Below are 17,697 nucleotides of genomic sequence, written 5' to 3'. Positions count from 1 at the left end.
TAAATCTTTTTGAGTTCCCACTGTCCAAAGTGGCCTCAGTAATTGTGGAATGAAAGAATGGAAGAACCACTAGTACTAGTCCCAAAACTGAGTACCATGCAAGATGGGTACGTGAGAAGCCGATGGGTCACTGTAATAGAGCATCGGATGTCCTTTGGAGAGATGAGAGAGGAGCAGGAATTACAACCAACTCAACAGCACTCCATCAGTCACGAATTTATGGCAGAAGGGCTGAATGGAAGTCACTCTTGAGTTAAGGGCGTATGACAGCCCACATTGGGGTTGCCAGCTTTTAAAGGACGCTGGAGCATCAAAAAAAGACTCTATGTTCTGATGGGACAAAAGTTGAAATGCTGCAGTAGAATTCACTGTCTGAGAAACACAAGCACTGTTCTTCAAATTGTCTCACACCATCCTTATATTGGAACAACATGTTACCAGTGTAATCCTGTGGGGGTGCTTCTCAATGGCACAGATGGGGAGATTGGTCAAAACTGAGAGAAGACTGAATAAAGCCAAATACAGAATGGTGCATGAAGAGTCCACGCAAACTAAATCTATGCAACAGTTTCTCTCTGAGCAGGACATTGTAGTATGCGTTAATTTATGTTAGATTGAATTAGTCCATGCTAAAAGACTGTCCATGCTAAAAGTCCATACTGCAAGAGTACAACAAGCTGAACAGTTTAGAAGCAAGGCGTGTTCATTTACAGATGACTTAAAGGTGGGGTAGGGGTTCTTTTTCTGGAGAATTTTTTTACATATTGCTTGAAATACTCTTCACACCCCCATTGCAACCGATTAATTAAAAGTTTTGACACAAATATGAAAAGTTTTAGTGGCCTCTAGAACGAACAATCCAGGAAAAACACTATCCAATCATACTGAACGGACCGTTAACAATGATTGGATTCTGATGCGTCTATCAGACTGTAATCTGCTCCTCCCTCCCCCTCCTTCCCCCTGTGTGCGTACCCTGCTCTGTGAACGAATTACGTGTCCAGAAGCTTGGCAGGAAGCTAAACTAGAGCAGGCTTGGCTAGCACCTAGCATTTTTAAACGTATAGTTAGCATATGCTAAATACTAAATATGGCAACGATCGATGCTTGCTGTCAGAACAGCGCTCGTGCACCTTCGTGCTCGTAAACAAGCATTGCGCGTTCATGTTCTCTAGAGGCGTGGCTTCGGGGGGAATCTGAAGAAAAGGGTTGGGACTTTTGACCTGTGTATTTTCCAAATGCAGCTTCGATGGACTCAAAATCCAGGGTCTCCTACCCTACCTTTAAGTAATGCAATAGTGGTGTGAAGACTGCACTACTGATGCGGTAGCATCAAGGGGGGTTGATGTCATATGATTAACAAAGCTATAACACTGCCTGTGCTAGTTAAATTCAATTCAATTCAGTTTTATTTATATCGTGACAAATCACAACAAATGTCATCTCAAGGCACTTCGATAATACAGTCCAATTCAAGCCAATTAGAGTCCAGTTCAATGTAATGAGAATCCATTTAATTCCAATTTAATTTAATTCAAAATCAGTCCAATTCATAAATACAGAGCCATTTCAAAAACAATTTCCCAAGTAAGGAAACCAACGGTTTGCAGTTTCTTACTTTACATACTTTTTCGGATTAACATAGAATCGGAAGCCTGCCCTGTTTTCAGGGCAGTGTGGGCAAGTTGAAGAATTTAAAGGGCAAGTTGAAGAATTTCAGAATATATGTAATAGTTAACTGACCATTATCTTGAAAAATTTGCATTGGTTTTCACAAGTTTTAGTTTCCTATATTCTAGTCTTTAATATTTAATTGCTAGAAATAATAATCACCATCAGCGGGTGTCAGTTTTCTTTTGTTTTCTGTCTAAAATTACAATGGAATATGTATCATGTATAAAAGCAATGCAAGTGCAATTTCACACAATTTTTTAGGTATGATCTTTGACAATCTTGTTTGATTTAAAAAAAAACAAAAAAAAAAACACACCATACAAAGTCTTTAGTCCTTTTTATGCCAAAACCACATGCACTTTTTTCTTGAAAGATCATTTTTATTAACAATAAAAGAAAACAAACTTGGAAAAATACAGCCAGTTCCCTTCTGAAAGTCATTCACTTCTTGACAGCCAAAGAGCTAAATGGTATATTTGCTCAGAATGAAATGGGAAGCTTTTTTGGGGGGGTGCGTAATATGCCAACCTCTGGGGACACAGAGCTCTGCTATCTCTCGATTTACTGAGAAATCAGACTTCCAGCTTTCCTAAATTTAGGTCAGCCTGCCAATGTAACTAGAGCCGCACAACATAGACCTGCCTTGGGTTCTATTACTTAAGCACCTTTGATCGATCAGTGAATGTATAATTCAAGAGAGTCTCGGTAGCAAGGTTGTCAGTGTCAGACATGGTGTGCATGTCTGATCTCTTCCCCTCTGGAGAAGAGTCACAGAAGGAGTTAACTCACATAGGCTGTCAGCTGGTACAAAGATGTTTGGGCAGATTGGGAGCAGATAATGCCAGAATTAGTATTCAACTTGATAGGCTTCTGACTTTAGGCTACTTGCTTCCTAAGAAAAGGTGCTAATGTATCAGTTAGCTACTTCTGGCAGTGTATTGATTCGGTGGTCTCTTCAAAGAGGTAATTTTATTTATTTAATCTTGTGTGGGGTTTTGGATTTAGTTGCCGTGTGTCTGAACTTTTAGAAACTGCGTTAACTTATCTTTTCCTGCGGCTTTCAAGACCTCTTTTGAAAGGTGATCCATCCCTCAAGGGCTGTGCAAGTGTCCTCGAAAACGTCTCTTTTTTTCTTTCTCTCTCCCTCTTGCTGTCTTATTCAAGTTCTCATGCAACTGAAATTCCTCCAAAGTGCAACTGGCTTTATATCTGTGTTGTGTTTTTTTTTTACTGTGCTAAATAACATTTAGAGCAGATTAAAACTGAAGTTATACACATTTTCCTTTTAACTTGCAAAATAAGACATTGTAGACTGAAATTAAATTTGCAGTAGTAAGATAATAAGCAGAAGAAAAGAAAAATTTCAAAGATAATTATCCAAAAGTAAATTTAGCTGTGCTAGATGAAAAACAAATAAATGATGCAAAATCACCTTCCGAAACAAGCTACTTATGCAGAGCTAACAAGCAATTAAAGAAAGTCTATGTTTGAGTGAACTGTTCCTTCTTGACAAAGAATCAACAAAACTAACTTGACCAGATTTATAATAGGAGTGATTTTTTTTTTGCACATGCACATGTGTGCTTTGATTGGTTGTTCACCTGAAAACACTTGAAAAGATCACTTTGTTCCACCAGTTATAGCAGATGCATTTCGTGCTTCTTCTGCTCATTTATGCTGAACAGTGCTTTGCTGCATCCTATTGTCAGTATTTATGGAATGCAAGCATTAGTGTTGAATACTTTGTCAAAATATATTTGATATCTCTCCTTCACTGTCTAATAAATCAAAGGAAGCACTTTATTATATTGGCAGTGGAGGAGATATTGACATGGCATTTTGGTGGCATTATGAAGCCAGTTTAATATTGCCTTATTGTGTTGTAACAGCATCAAATCATACATCATCTCTGGCATGAGGCGAAGCACTAAATGTTCGATTGAGCTGATGCACCAAATTTACAAAGGTTTGCTCAGCGTAAAACATTGTAACACCTCATCGGCATTGAAACCATGAAGACAACGTAGATCGTCTAATTTGTGTCCTATAAACTGAATGTTTTCAGCATCTGCAAAAGAAAAAAAGAAAAAATCTTAAAAAGGAGAGAAGACATCTTTAAAATACAATTTGTGTTTAAAAAGTAAAAAGCCAACTGTCTATTTGTTAGCTGTAGTTGTGGAACTTCTAATTATTTTAACCTGGTCCTCTCTACAACTCCCTGGCCTCTGCCTGGTTGCACTTGTCATAAAAACACGACCAGCGCCATTTCTGTAAAGCTTTTCCAAGCATGGCTCATGGATTGAAAGGTAGCACTGGGACTAAAGTAGTTATTGGAGTTCTTGTGGTTCATTGTTGCACAAGATTTGGTAGACCTGCTGCTGAAAATTGTTAGAACAGAAGTTTTCAGAACAGCATCAGCCCCTCGTTGTAATGAGGCTGGAACTGTATTTATTCTCTGATTTTCAGTATTGATTAGGCAGGAGTTCAACTGTGGAATTTTGATGGAGTTTCTCAAATCTTGCTCTGAAAAGGTGATGATGATACACACTCTGTACTTTCAGATTTCACAAACTCTTCCAAGTTTTTTTTTTTTTTTTTTTATCCTGAGAGCCTTGGCTGAAAAGTTTGTTCAGACAGTTAATCTTGATTCTTAATTATTGTACTCTTTTGTTGAATAAATTTCAGAAAATTTTACTTTCACTTTTTCACTTTTTCCAAAACCCAGAATTTTCATCAAGCATATTTTTCTTCGTCGTGCTGCCATGTACTATAAATCAGGGTGTATGCAGAAGCTAATTGCTTTGAATCCGTTTGAGTATGCAGCATCTTCATATGGACACAGACTGAGCATCCATCTGACAGTTTTGCCTGCATATAACTTTTTTGTCACCACACATGCCCTTTGTGAACATGCACTTCTGATCTTTTTGGTTGTTTTCCTCTATAAACAGCTTCATACAGAGTATTGGAACCATTCTCCCCATGTTCCTGGTACTGGCCTTTATGTACTCTGTGTGCATGACCATCAAAGTCCTGGTGCTGGAGAAAGAATTGCGGCTCAAAGAAGTGCTTCGAGCCGTTGGTGTTCAAAACGGTGCCCTCTGGTCTGCTAGGCTCACAGAGAACATTGTCCTGCTCACGATTCCTTGTGGGCTCATAAGTATCATGCTTAAGGTCAGTAAGAAAGAGTTAAAGAGTGGAAAATATCAAAACACAAAGCATACAGTATGAAGGTAATGTATGCAGCTCTTGTTCAGCCCCATAGCTGAAACTGTTTTCCTGTTTGTTTGTTTTTTGGTTTATGTAGTTTTTTCTGATTGAAATAGCAATATTGTTAGATTCATCTTTACTCCATAATTAATGTGTTTAAGAGAATAATTATATCCCTACTAATTTGTGTGCAAATTGTGTATGGAAGTTGTTTGGACCCTAATTCTTCCTAAGAAGATATTAGCACTCATGACAAAAACAGCTACAGCTCATCAAATGCAGCACAGCCAACATTATACAGGGCTGAAAAAATGCAACCAACCAAGTCGTGCTCACACGGGCCATTCAGAGTAGAGAACTGTTTATGCTTTGTGTTTTGGTACACCTGCTGTTGGTAATCAAAACTGATTAATAAGCACAGAATCAGGTCATTATCTGCAATTCTTCGAATCAGCCTAATCAGGCTAATTAATTACGCATGCAACTGAAATTGCAGCTGTAATTTCTTTTATGTCCTGTAAACGGAGGATTCAATTTCAATGACTTCTCTTTCGTAATTTGAGATGTGAATGCTTGATGATGTATATTTTCGTGATTTAATTGAAAATGAATTGTCTTTTGCCATTGTAACACTGTAACCTACTTGACATCATGTTAAATCTAATTTGCTTGGTTGTAACCTCAAGTGGGGGAGTGCATGAGAAAGAGCTCGTGTTCACTGAGAGGCCATGGTGTACAGGATGAAATACTTTTTGCGGGCCTGAAATGAATATTTCCTATACTACACTGCTGTAATACATGCATTGCCAAGACTGACTGGAACATACAAGTAGATACAGAAGCACAACTGTTTTTGCTGTCAAATCTTTAGTGAGAAAGAAAAACTACAATTGACGTCACAGAGAAAAATCCTTTAGGACCTTTCTCCATTTAAATTAACTAGATGTATTTATGAATATATTCTGTATAGTATCCTGAAAGGTGCCATTATTTATTAATTGCTGATTTTGCAGAATTTGAACTATAACAGATGTAATGTGCACATAATACAGTCTTACACCAGAATAGACACTGTGCAACAGCAACTTTGGTACACATCACAAAAATGAGTAGTTTCACGAGAAAGGCTCACAAATCGTGAAAATCACAGCACTTTCTGCACAGAAAACACATATTCCTATATTCCTTGACCTGCCAATAAATTCATACCAAGTCTATGTTTTGCATTAAGTGACACTGTCAAATCACACGTGTGATATTACACAACTATTCAATGTTCAGAACAGTAATGAGAAGGTAGGAGGAGGTGAAAGGTTAAATTACACCATTAACACCAGTCTAAGTCCCACCTGAACCAAGATTGCAAACAAAACTTTTCAACTTTGCCATTGTTTAGGATTTAGCTTTAAAACATATGGTATGGCATGAAAGTTTGCATCATGTCACCTTTAGAAAACGAGAGTAAACTTTCTTGCCATCTTGAAATATCTCTGCCTTTATGGTGACATTTTTATTACATTTTGGACATGTGGAAAAACACACTTATACATTTTACTGTCAGAGTTGCTTGGTGCAGTGCATGTATTACATGTTTCTACTTTAGTAAATATCTTTACATTGGAAGTGTAAATAGTTCTTGTTTTATTGTTTATTTACCTGTAAAGTTAATGGTTTGGTGGCATATAGTGACCCTGCCTATCTAATTGATTGACATTCTGCTTAAGAAATAAGCAGTAGCCAACCAAAAGCAACCGTTATCTGAAGACTGTCCGTGCCTTTGGTGACAAATAGCATAGCAGCATCATTATAGTTCACCTTTAGAAAGAGCACATCCTTTAACAACTCCTTTTTTTTGCAGGCATACTTAATGAAATAGAAATGATGGTAATTGTAGATTGGGCTAATCAATTTCTGCAGTTTAATTGGAAAATGTGGCTGGTAAATAAAAACTGATATTTGAACAGCTGGGTGAAATGTAATTTCCCATCAGCCTAATGTGTTTGCACGCCATCAACACTTCGTGAACATTAATAACAATAAATTGAGTTAGTCGAGTGCTTAAGAGGAGCAAGCAAGCCGCATGTGCATTCAGATCACAAGCCTATTCTAAATGATAATTTCACAGCCATTTTTTGTACATTAATAATAATGGCAAATCAAATGGTGATTATCATAAGGCTGTATCTGGATTATGTCTGACAACAACCAGTTTTGTCATCTGCACCTGAGTCCTGTGTCATTTTACACTTGTTTTCTCTTCCATTATGATGGAGATAATGCATTTACTGTTTGGCATCCATGCAGATTTATTTACACTGTTCCCACAGATGGCTCCCACATCAAATCGGCTGAATTTGAACAAAATACTTTGTACAAAAACTATTCCCAGCACTATGCTCTTGTTTTAACATCATGAAACCACCTTTGAAATATTTGCATTTGTAACTTAACATTTTGCAAATGTATAGATTAAGTTATTTACTCAGAGTTCAGTATCTAATTTCAAGATGAACATATTGACATACAAGATGGTAATATCAGTATTATGTTCCAACAAGCAGAGAAAACTGGGAAAGTTTTTTTTGTCCCTAGTTCAGTCTAGACCGACAAAATGCTACATGTGGCCCCTCTACTGGCAAAACTAACAAGAGCCTGTAATGGAAACCTTGACACCTTGATTACATGCTGTATCGGAAGCAGCACATTCAATGTAAGCTTCAAAGACAAAATGTGTGAAAGGGAACTTTCTGTGACATTTGTGTGATAGACTGTCGCCTGACCGCCCCCTGACACACACACACACACACACACACACACACACACACACACACACACACACACACACACACACACGTGCATAGGTCTAACAACTTATCAGTCTCTTGCACTGACCTTTCCATACAACACTAGAATCTGAGGCCAACAATGACTAGATGTACTTTTCACCCAAGAAATGCTTTTTTTTCTGTTCTTCTTTCATCATTAATAAAACAGGCTGAATATAGAGTCAATGAAAAAATGAATTACTTCACTAAATAGAGGTTTGACAAATATTACATGTGTTCAGTATCTAATTTCTGAACACATTGCCAAACAATCCTTTTTTTCCCGCAAACTGATGAGCTCACTGCAACCTCTCATAACAGTTATGTAATTTGGATTTTTTTTTTTAAATCTAATTCTAATGCAGGCAGACACTAAATAATGGAGATGCATTTGCATGTGATATTGCAAAGGCTTATCAACAAACAATTATTTCTGATCACGTAACCAGATACAGATCAGATGTTAACAACAGGTGTAAATGAGGTCATCGTCTATTATGGTCTGGCTCTTCCACCTTTCAGGTTCCTCCGCAGGCTGGCAAGCTCTCTCCCCTTGTACATGACTTTAGCCTGGATCTACTCAGTGGCCATGATTGTTAAGGGCATTGTCGCTGAAAAAGAAGCTAGGCTGAAGGAGACTGTGAGGATCATGGGCCTGAAAAACTCCATCTATTGGCTGAGCTGGGCTGTGTCCAGTCTGTTGCCACTGGCTGTCAGCGCTGTCCTGCTTACTCTTATACTCAAGGTGATTTGATAATGATTTAGCAGTGGCTCAAAAAGGACCCAACACAACTTTTGGAGAATTTTGAGTTTCATAAAGTCATAAGAAATTTAGTCTGAAGTAACAAAGAACTTAGTCTTTGAACCTTTTGAAAAAAAATAAATTACTTCACAAGTTGCTCTCTGAAATAAGTGGAGGGTCCTTTGTCAGACAGGTAGAGTAAAAGAGTGGTCAGTTTAAGGACTGCAAATTAATTCAAATGAATATCAGTCCATGATAGAATGTGCAGCTATGTGATATGTTTTAACCACTAATATATTTTACTCTACCTGGCCTAATAGCGCCATACAAATGCACAAAACGGAGTTGGTCTGAACCTTTCAGTTTTCATCTTATCCCCAGGCTAACTCTGTCTTGCGTGTTTAAATAAAAATAAATAAATCAGCCACAATAATCACATTCTCTGAATCTCCCTTTTTGACCTCCTCCACCTTAAAAAACTTGTAGCGTTTTATTTTAAATTAACTTGGTCTTTTTCCTTCCTTAATTCCTCACACACAGTACGGCAACATCCTGCAATACAGTGACCCCTCTGTAGTCTTCGTCTTCCTGCTGGTTTTTTGCCTGGCCACCATCTCTCAGTGCTTCTTCATTAGCGTCTTCTTCTCCAAGGCTAACTTAGCAGCAGCATGTGGTGGCCTCATCTACTTTCTCCTCTACCTGCCGCACACCCTCTGCTATGCCTGGAGGGACGTCATGGGTTTTGGGGCCAAGGTTGCTGTGGTAAGTCCATCTTTAGCTCTGACATGGTTTTTCATGTTTCCCCCTGTTGCTATAATATGCGAGTGCCGACTTTTAATCTGAGTTATATTCCAAGGTTGTGTTTTTTTCCAGTTTAATAACACTTTGTCCGTCACAGCTTTCTGCTCCTTATCCATTACATGTTCCATCTAAATCCAAACAGGCCCAAGACTGATTTCTTGGGTGCTTATTATGGAGGGAAGTGAGTTCAGCTCTAATCTATTTAAGATTTGTTATTGCCTGTCCAAGCCACCAGATAATGACGTGTCAGGTGTGACCCTTACAAATGAATTAAGGGTTCCAGTGACTTTAAAATGACAAGATCGCTGGTTGGAATTGTTTTTAGAATTTTGAATGTGAAGAATTTTGTTAAAACTCAAGTGAGAACACATGACAAGATACGCGTGCTGTGGAAGTTGCAAATTTTCTCGTAATCTCTAAGGGATAAAGATAGATAGTGTACCATTGCTCAACTTTCATTGTTGCCTTCCTGTGTGACCTTTATAGTGCTGCTACTATCATTTTTCCTCACGCTGTCTCTTGCAGACAAAAACACACCAAATCTTGAATCTTCATTGTTGGTGTGTGCACATGCATCCTCAAGGAATTTTAATCAGGTCTGTTTTATTTTATCTCAACTTCAACAGTGTGGTGTCAGGTGTGTGTGGCCATTCTCCTGGTACCTTGCCACTATTTCAATTTGGAATACTACCTTCCATTGGTTGCTGACAGAAGTCACTTCTGTGTGCAGCTTTCATCTTCACACACTTATTTTTGCTGAAAAGCTACACCAGAATATCATCTGGAATTGCATGCCTTTGAGTTGGCCCTCCAAAATAGTTCCTCTCTAGGGAAAAGTTTTCAGTCGGTTGACTTTTACTGACTGCTTGCTGGTTCAGTTGGCATTTTGCAAATAAAACACAGTAAAAATCTTATTTAATCTCTCCACAAAGTGCCATTGATAGGCCCTACCTATGGCGCTGAGATTTTTTCTCTCCTGCTCAAGCTAGATGGATAGGCCTCTAGCCCTCTAATTAGTATGAGCAATGTTCCTCTGACCAAACCACTATTCAGTTCATCCCTACACGATGAGACACGAGTGTGTCTCTGTGCTTTTTGTCTCTTGCTCCCCGCCTGGATGAAACCACGCCGTGCCAAGGCATACAGATCCTCCCTCACGCTGTCCTTGATAATGAAATTTTTAATCAGAACAGAATTTCAAAAGATTATCTAAATTTATAAGGACAGTTTTTGACTGCGTGCCACGGAAGCTAGAGGCAGTGTACTGTGGGTTTCTGTAAAAACTGGGAACACTTTTGACTGGACTATGACCTTTTTTTTTTTTTCCACTTTTTTTAATGAAAGAGAAACAAGAGAAAGTCCACAGTTCTTTTGTGCTAGAAAACCAGAGAGGTTTTCAATTAACCAGTCAAAATCTTAAAAAAAAAAATCTAATTCCCCCAAAAATAATATAGAGCCTGTCAGGTTTTCCTTTGGGGAAATCAGTTAATTGATCTAGGCTTGTACAACATCTAGCAGCAGTTATGTGACTCCGCTGACATTCATTAGAATATACAGGAGACTCGATAGCCTCCTTTAGGGCTTCAGCTAAAGGTTATTTTTATTATCAATTACAGGGAGTAGGGGTTATTTTAGCTTTCATTCAGTAGCGGGTAGTGCAGAAGCAGAGAGGGAATGAGTGGAAAGAGAAATGGCATACAGTATAACAAAAATCCCCAGCTGTGTCTGCTTTAACCATCCAGCTGTAACACTGCCTGCTGATATTTTCAAAAATGGCTTTGAAATTTGCTGGAGATGATGTCATCAACTTGCTTTTTATGTGTGACAAGCAGCTCAAAGCCCAAATATATTCAAGCTGCTCATTCTTATATTTGGCAAGATAAAACAAGGCAGTGTTTAATATTTCTCCTTGAAAAAATGCCATCACTTGACAATTTTCAATCAGTTTATTAATGGGTCGATTATTGCAGCTCTTGACTCTTCTTTTTGTTTTCTTTTTGCAAAACAAGTTAGTTCGGGAAAAACACTCCGCAGACAGACATACAAGTGTAAGATTGGGTGTTGCAGTTTTCAGAGGAAACATCTTGACGCAGAAATGTATTAGTCTCTGCTGTGATCCTTTCCTGTCATTCCAGCTGTACTTGTCAAAAATATCCTGGATAAAAAGAGCAGCAACCTTGATTACTTTTCCTCTTAACAATGTTTTTTGTCCACGGCCAATTGAATGATGTCTGAATCCACAGTTTGACATGTGTTCAATAGTGAAGGCTTGTTTTGTCTGCCTCCCAACGCATGCCCTTTTCTCAACAGCCAAAGGATTGGCTCCTGTTGTTTTGTCAGTTGTTCATACAGAGGTCAAGGATGGGTGCCCACTGGCCCTGCTGTCAATCCTCATCTAGTGACTGATTGGCAGATGGGCAGTTGAGGACAGCAGAGGAAGTTGCCAGCAGTCTACGCAGCCAGGCTAGGGGTTTGGCGTCACTGCAGAGCTTGGTTGTGTAACATCGGTTATTCATGATGATTCGTCTCCCAAGCTTTAGCAAACACTTCTGTTGGAGTATAAATGCTGTGAGCAAATGAGGTGTGATAAAACAGCTGGCAGGCAACATGGTGATGCGGAATATGAGGCCATGGCAGATGATGTCTCGTGGGCAAAGCATCATTTGCAGCTTCCTACTGTAGATGGATCCAACAAATCTTTGTTTGCAGCAGATGCATTCCAGTGTACAACTAATCTGGGTGGTAACGGTATCTCATGACATCACCTAAATTTTGTAATTACTGCTGAGCCATTTTTACAGATTAGAGGGAAGTATAAGGAAATAATCTTTGAGGCCATCGGGTTCAAAGGATGTTTTTGGAAATACTTCAATTTGAGTTTCTGTCATGAATTAGATGAGACTGATACAGTTCTGATTATTATAAATGCAATATCTATCTTAAGCCAACAACTTGGCTCATAAAAAAGATCACATTTGGCGCCACAGCTGGTCTGGCTCCGCACAAGGGTGAGAGAATTTAGTGCAGTAGCCCCAGTAAAGCCCTCTTCATAATATGTTATCTCTCAATTCCATTAAGAAACTAATGTGCAAAACTAAAATGTACTGTTTTATAGTGTTTGTTTGAGCCAGCTGTCTTGGCTGGGACCTCTCGTCAGACAAACACTCAAGAGTCCAGATCCAGTCTTAGCTGTTTTCCTTCCATCCCAGTCTTTGCGATATGCTAACACAACCAGCTGCCCACTCCAACTGCATCTTTAGCATGCAGACAAAGAAAGTGGTCTGAATTTTTTTGCAGAGAGATGTTTTATAAACTACTCTTTTTACAATTAATGTATGTACTTTGCACATCTTTCATTCCCAGAGTTTGTTGTCATGTGTGGCCTTTGGTTATGGCTGTGAGAATCTTTCCAAGTATGAAGAGCAAGGCGTCGGTATTCAGTGGCACAACATTGGCACGAGTCCAGAAGAGGGCGAACGCTACACCTTTATCCTGTCCATCATCATGATGCTAGTTGATGCTACCTTGTATTGGGTATTCACCTGGTACATAGAAAACGTCTTTCCAGGTACTAATTTTAAGCAGATTCATTAGAATCATCTTATTAGTTCAATATCATTTAACTTTGTTGTCCCAAGAATGTTTTCAGTGATACTGCATTTTAAATAATGTAAAGGTAGTGATACAGAGATGCTAAAATGCTAAAATACTATTATGATTTAAAACTCTTGCATATATCTGTAGAAAATCTTTCTATTCTAACCATACAGTTTCTGTACTTTTCTCATGCCCCTTTATAAAAGATCATAGGATTTGTGACAGGGAGGACAGAAGACTATACCGTAAAGTACTGTGTTCCCTTGAAGAAGACAATATGAAAATGTGAATGAAATTCTCCGCAATTGATTGCAGGTCAATATGGAATTCCCAAGCCGTGGTACTTCCCTTTCACTTCATCTTATTGGTATGGGACATCATCAGTGACTAACGATAACCCCGCTTTGCTGAAAGAATCCGGTGTACACGACGGTAAATTGTGATTCAATCTCAAGTTCTCACCTTCTCTGTGTAACTTCCCAAGCAGTTACTATGCATTTGTTAGATTTCCAACAACTTGTTTACATTCTAGAGGGAACACAGCTCTAATCAGAAGTGTAAGTGAATTGAGAAGGGAAGGGTCGCAAACAAACATTAGCACCTTATTTGTCACATCTGGTGATAATGGAGCTTGGTGCTTTGGGGGGGAAAGGTGTTCCAACTCAGGAACTTGATAAAAAGAGCAATTTCCAAATTAACACTCTGGGTAATGAACTATGGTTTGTTATTTTTGTCTTTCAGGACTGTTTCCATTTTATTTTTTCACTCAAAATATGAATTATTTATCATTAAATGATTAGTATTTGGTGTGGGATGATTTTGCATTTATCTACAATATTATTCTAAAAAGATATGTTTAAATGGATTATTTCTTTTACCAAAACATGATTTTTACTGTAAACAGTCCTATTATGCTCAAGGTTAATGTGATCATTTTGTATTGGTGTGTATATATGAAAAATGGCTTGGCTCTTTAGAGAGTATTAATCTGTGTCTGTTTCTCTGCTAATACATTTATATTATATCTGTTCCTGAAGAATATATGGAGAAACCACCACCTAATATGAAAGCAGGGGTCTCAATTCGCAATCTTGTCAAAATCTACAAGAATGGGAAGAAGCTTGCTGTGGACGGTTTGAGTGTGGACTTCTTCGAGAATCAGATCACATCCTTTCTGGGCCACAATGGAGCAGGAAAAACAACCACAATGTAAGATATGTTCTACATTTATCCCATGTATTGACATTTACCAGCTCAGTGTTTATGATATTTTGCAGGGTCTGGCTATCCAAAATTGTGCACACTGTCGACTGTACTGTAGCTGCATTAATTTTGTGGTCACTGCTTTCAAAGAGTGACATCTTCTGAGAGGACATTTATCAGACAGAGTCAGCTGCTGTGTTGATAGTGGGAGTTATCTAATTGCTGCTTGAAAAATTGGTAAAAGCTTGGTGGGGGTTTAGGATGACAGCAAATAAATGAAACCCAGTGGCTCAGAAAGTATAAGCGACAGAGCGAGCAAGCCATGCAAGACTAAGGGCTGTGGGGAAGACATCCACTCTGAGCAGCTGGAACGGAACATAACCGAGCACAGTGAGAAAAGGGACAGAGAAAAGACTCTGTCACACACCTAAAGCTATGTGTTGATGCATTTCCAGAGCACAATACCTCCCTATCTGTGAGATGTAGTGTAACAACTGAGGTTATTTATGAGTTCACAGAAAAAGTAAGTCTGTTCAGGGAGGAGTTAAACTATTTCTATCAGGGTTTCAGCTTTTCAACACGTGTATTACTGCAAAATCTGTTCATTTGCAACCAAGTCTGTTACAATAAAGACAACATTACAAATAACCAAATATCAAGCTTGTCTGAATTACGTAGTCATATAGTTTCCGAAAAAAAGGTTATTTTTATATTTTATGATTATGTTTTCAGTGCATGAAAAATATGGAAGTAAATAGTTAACTTAGGCAATAGAAGGGACAGTGACAGAAGTAGCACATGTAGCTCTGCTTTCTCTTTGTGCAGAGATGTCATTATTTGTCCCTTTCTCTGTGAATTAAGCGATGGAGCTTTGAAAAACACACAGTGCACTGAACTTTGTTTTGGTGTCCTGCAGTGTTTCTGCAAAATCTACAATAATTACAGTGGTCATCTCTTGACAAATGATCAATGCAGTGAGACAGAGGTGAAAAAATACACTTGCAAAACAAACACAATCAAACTTAAATATTCCAGCTAACCCAACAAAAGGATAAACGCCAAGTGTAAGGAACATGTCGCAGAAACACAAAAACTAATTGCAAATCTCAACATTAAAACAAATTTTTTCAAATCACAACATTCAAACAGAAACAACACTAGATTTTACTGACAACAATTACTTAAAACAACTTGCTTTGTGAAATTTCACTGTGTAATGCCATTGTGTTTCCTGTTTAGTTGTTATGTTTTTTTACCTCTGGGCCACCGTAAGTTGGCAACTTTAATAGCATACATAGAAAGTGACTTAGATATGAATACTGTGATGTCAAATATGTTCTCAAAACTTTGGGAATTTGAATATGGAAAAGTTTAGCATTTTCCAATGGAACATATGTAGGAACCCTGTGATGTTCTATATCCATAATCCAATAAACGATCAGATAGAATTCAAAGCCAAAGAAGACCCAGGTCGTTATCATATCTTTTTAAAAAATGTATTTTTCAGTCATTTTCCAAATGATAAAGATAATGGCATCTGTCAGTTATTTTGATATCTGTTGAGTAATCCCCCCCCACCCTTGCAGGTCAATTCTGACAGGACTGTTCCCACCTACATCAGGAACTGCCCTCATCAACGGATATGATATTCGTGCTGACATTGACAACATCCGGAAGTACTTGGGAATGTGTCCACAACATAATGTCTTGTTCGATGAGTGAGTGAATTCATAAGAATTAAGAAGGCAGAGGAATTGGGGGTCATATCACCGGACTTTAATCTTATACATAATTAGGGCTCAGTATTGGCTTACTGGTTCAGTATTGGCTTTTCAGCAACACACCTTTATTCCTTCCATTTTTTTTCTCTTAAAAATGAAATTATCTTCATTCACCCACTCCACTAGATTCTCCAAATAGCGCCATTCCACCTCATTATTCTTTTCTTTTCTTTTTTACCTTAGTTTCCCCTCTATTTCTTTTTCTCCACATACCGATTACCTGAAATCTGACTTGAGTCCTACATCATAATTACATCTTAGTATCTGCAAATTACTTCCATTTATATTCATTCCAGACAGTGAAAGCATCTATTTTCAGTAGGGTTAAAATTACAACATGTTAAATCCTCCGCTGTAAACCAATACAAACATTCGGTTATAATTAAAGACTGCACTTTTGTTCTGGAGAGCTTAATTATGATGGTCATGGATAGTCTTGATAGAATTATTAACATTACACTCTGGGTATCTCAAACACTTGGAAAGGATTAAGTTGCACGTGTTTTCCATTTATATTTCTCTCATGCCACCCGAATTTTAAGTCAAACTGCTATTAGATATTTTTTCCACCTTTTGTAGGCTGACTGTGGAGGAGCACATTTACTTCTACGCCCGCCTGAAAGGACGCAGTCACAGCGAAGTTAAGTCTGAGACGGACCAGATTATTCAAGATGTTGGTTTACCACACAAGAGGAAGGAACTTGCTAAGAACTTGTCAGGTGAGTGTGTTTATGTTGACATTTGAAGATCTGTGTATCGCATTGGGCCTGATTGACATTAGTCAGAGTTGTACATTTTGTTGTTGATGTACGCATGAGTTTGAGGGCTTACAACATGAAAGAAAGAAATATTATCTGTAGATTATCCTCTGTGCTCAGGCTATGCTTTTCCACCGCCACCTCATGTGCATGCAGCTGTCTCAAACATTCACTGTACCTGTGTCACAGGTTGTAATTCATTGTCTGGGGGGCATAAGCAAGTCCTACTTGATAAATTGTCCCTAGTCACGGATCGCTTGTGAGCAAAATCACTGAAATATGACTTTCAAGGTTGATCTATGCTGACATTTCCACTACATTAGCACTACATTGGATGCATTTTGAAGAGCTCGCTTAGAGAGTGGAGACTGGAATTATGGTAGGAAGGTGTATCTACGTCCCAGCCATCAATCATTTCACAGTTTGCAGAAGGCAATAAAGCATGGACAAAAACATCTCGACATATTTATTCTATAATCACTTCCAGATATTGTGCACATATTACATTTGAAACCTGATGCTGACAGGTAGATTTTTAGGATTTCACAAAGACTAAAGACGGATTGTCTGTTACCCAACACAATAATGTCAGTTGCACTTTGTATCATTTTTGATTCACAACATATCTATTGTTCTCTGTTCTGTGTTGCAGGCGGCATGCAGAGAAAGCTGTCTGTTGCTATAGCATTTGTCGGTGGTTCAAAAATCGTCATCTTAGATGAACCTACAGCAGGAGTGGACCCCTATGCCCGCAGGGGTATCTGGGAACTGCTATTAAAGTACAAACAAGGTATGGGTTCAGTATTAAAATCCTTGGCTCCACGGAAGGCTTTGAAGCCTTTTGTATTTGTAGAATTGACTTCAGAGCTGTTTGATCTGCTTCAAACTGAGAAACTTTCCAAACCTGATCCAGGCTCAAGGTAAACTTTTAACTGGCAAGGCTGACGTGTATCAAAGAAGAGATCTATTTACACAATGAAATCACAATAGCATCCAGAGTAGGCTTTACATTTTTTTCTACTCTTGCTGTAAGTGACACTCAATTGTTGATGGGGAGTTAATGTGAACTATACATAAACAAATCAAAATGCAAGTGGAGACAAGTA

General features: G+C 38.3%; 1 protein-coding gene across 1 annotated transcript in view; it reads left to right on the top strand.

The window, feature by feature from the left end:
- LOC142368457 (phospholipid-transporting ATPase ABCA1) overlaps window positions 1–17,697 on the top strand; it is a 157,787-nt gene that overhangs the window by 41,269 nt on the left and 98,821 nt on the right. The window contains exons 14-21 of the mRNA XM_075450631.1: window positions 8,232–8,454; window positions 8,992–9,213; window positions 12,616–12,820; window positions 13,165–13,281; window positions 13,887–14,058; window positions 15,639–15,770; window positions 16,413–16,552; window positions 17,244–17,381. Coding sequence (XP_075306746.1) covers window positions 8,232–8,454; window positions 8,992–9,213; window positions 12,616–12,820; window positions 13,165–13,281; window positions 13,887–14,058; window positions 15,639–15,770; window positions 16,413–16,552; window positions 17,244–17,381 — 1,349 coding nt within the window. The remainder of the gene's footprint in view (window positions 1–8,231; window positions 8,455–8,991; window positions 9,214–12,615; window positions 12,821–13,164; window positions 13,282–13,886; window positions 14,059–15,638; window positions 15,771–16,412; window positions 16,553–17,243; window positions 17,382–17,697) is intronic.

This window comes from Odontesthes bonariensis, chromosome 19 (assembly GCF_027942865.1).
Source record: "Odontesthes bonariensis isolate fOdoBon6 chromosome 19, fOdoBon6.hap1, whole genome shotgun sequence".
NCBI lineage: Eukaryota > Metazoa > Chordata > Actinopteri > Atheriniformes > Atherinopsidae > Odontesthes > Odontesthes bonariensis.
This window is presented reverse-complemented; position numbering and strand designations above follow the sequence as displayed.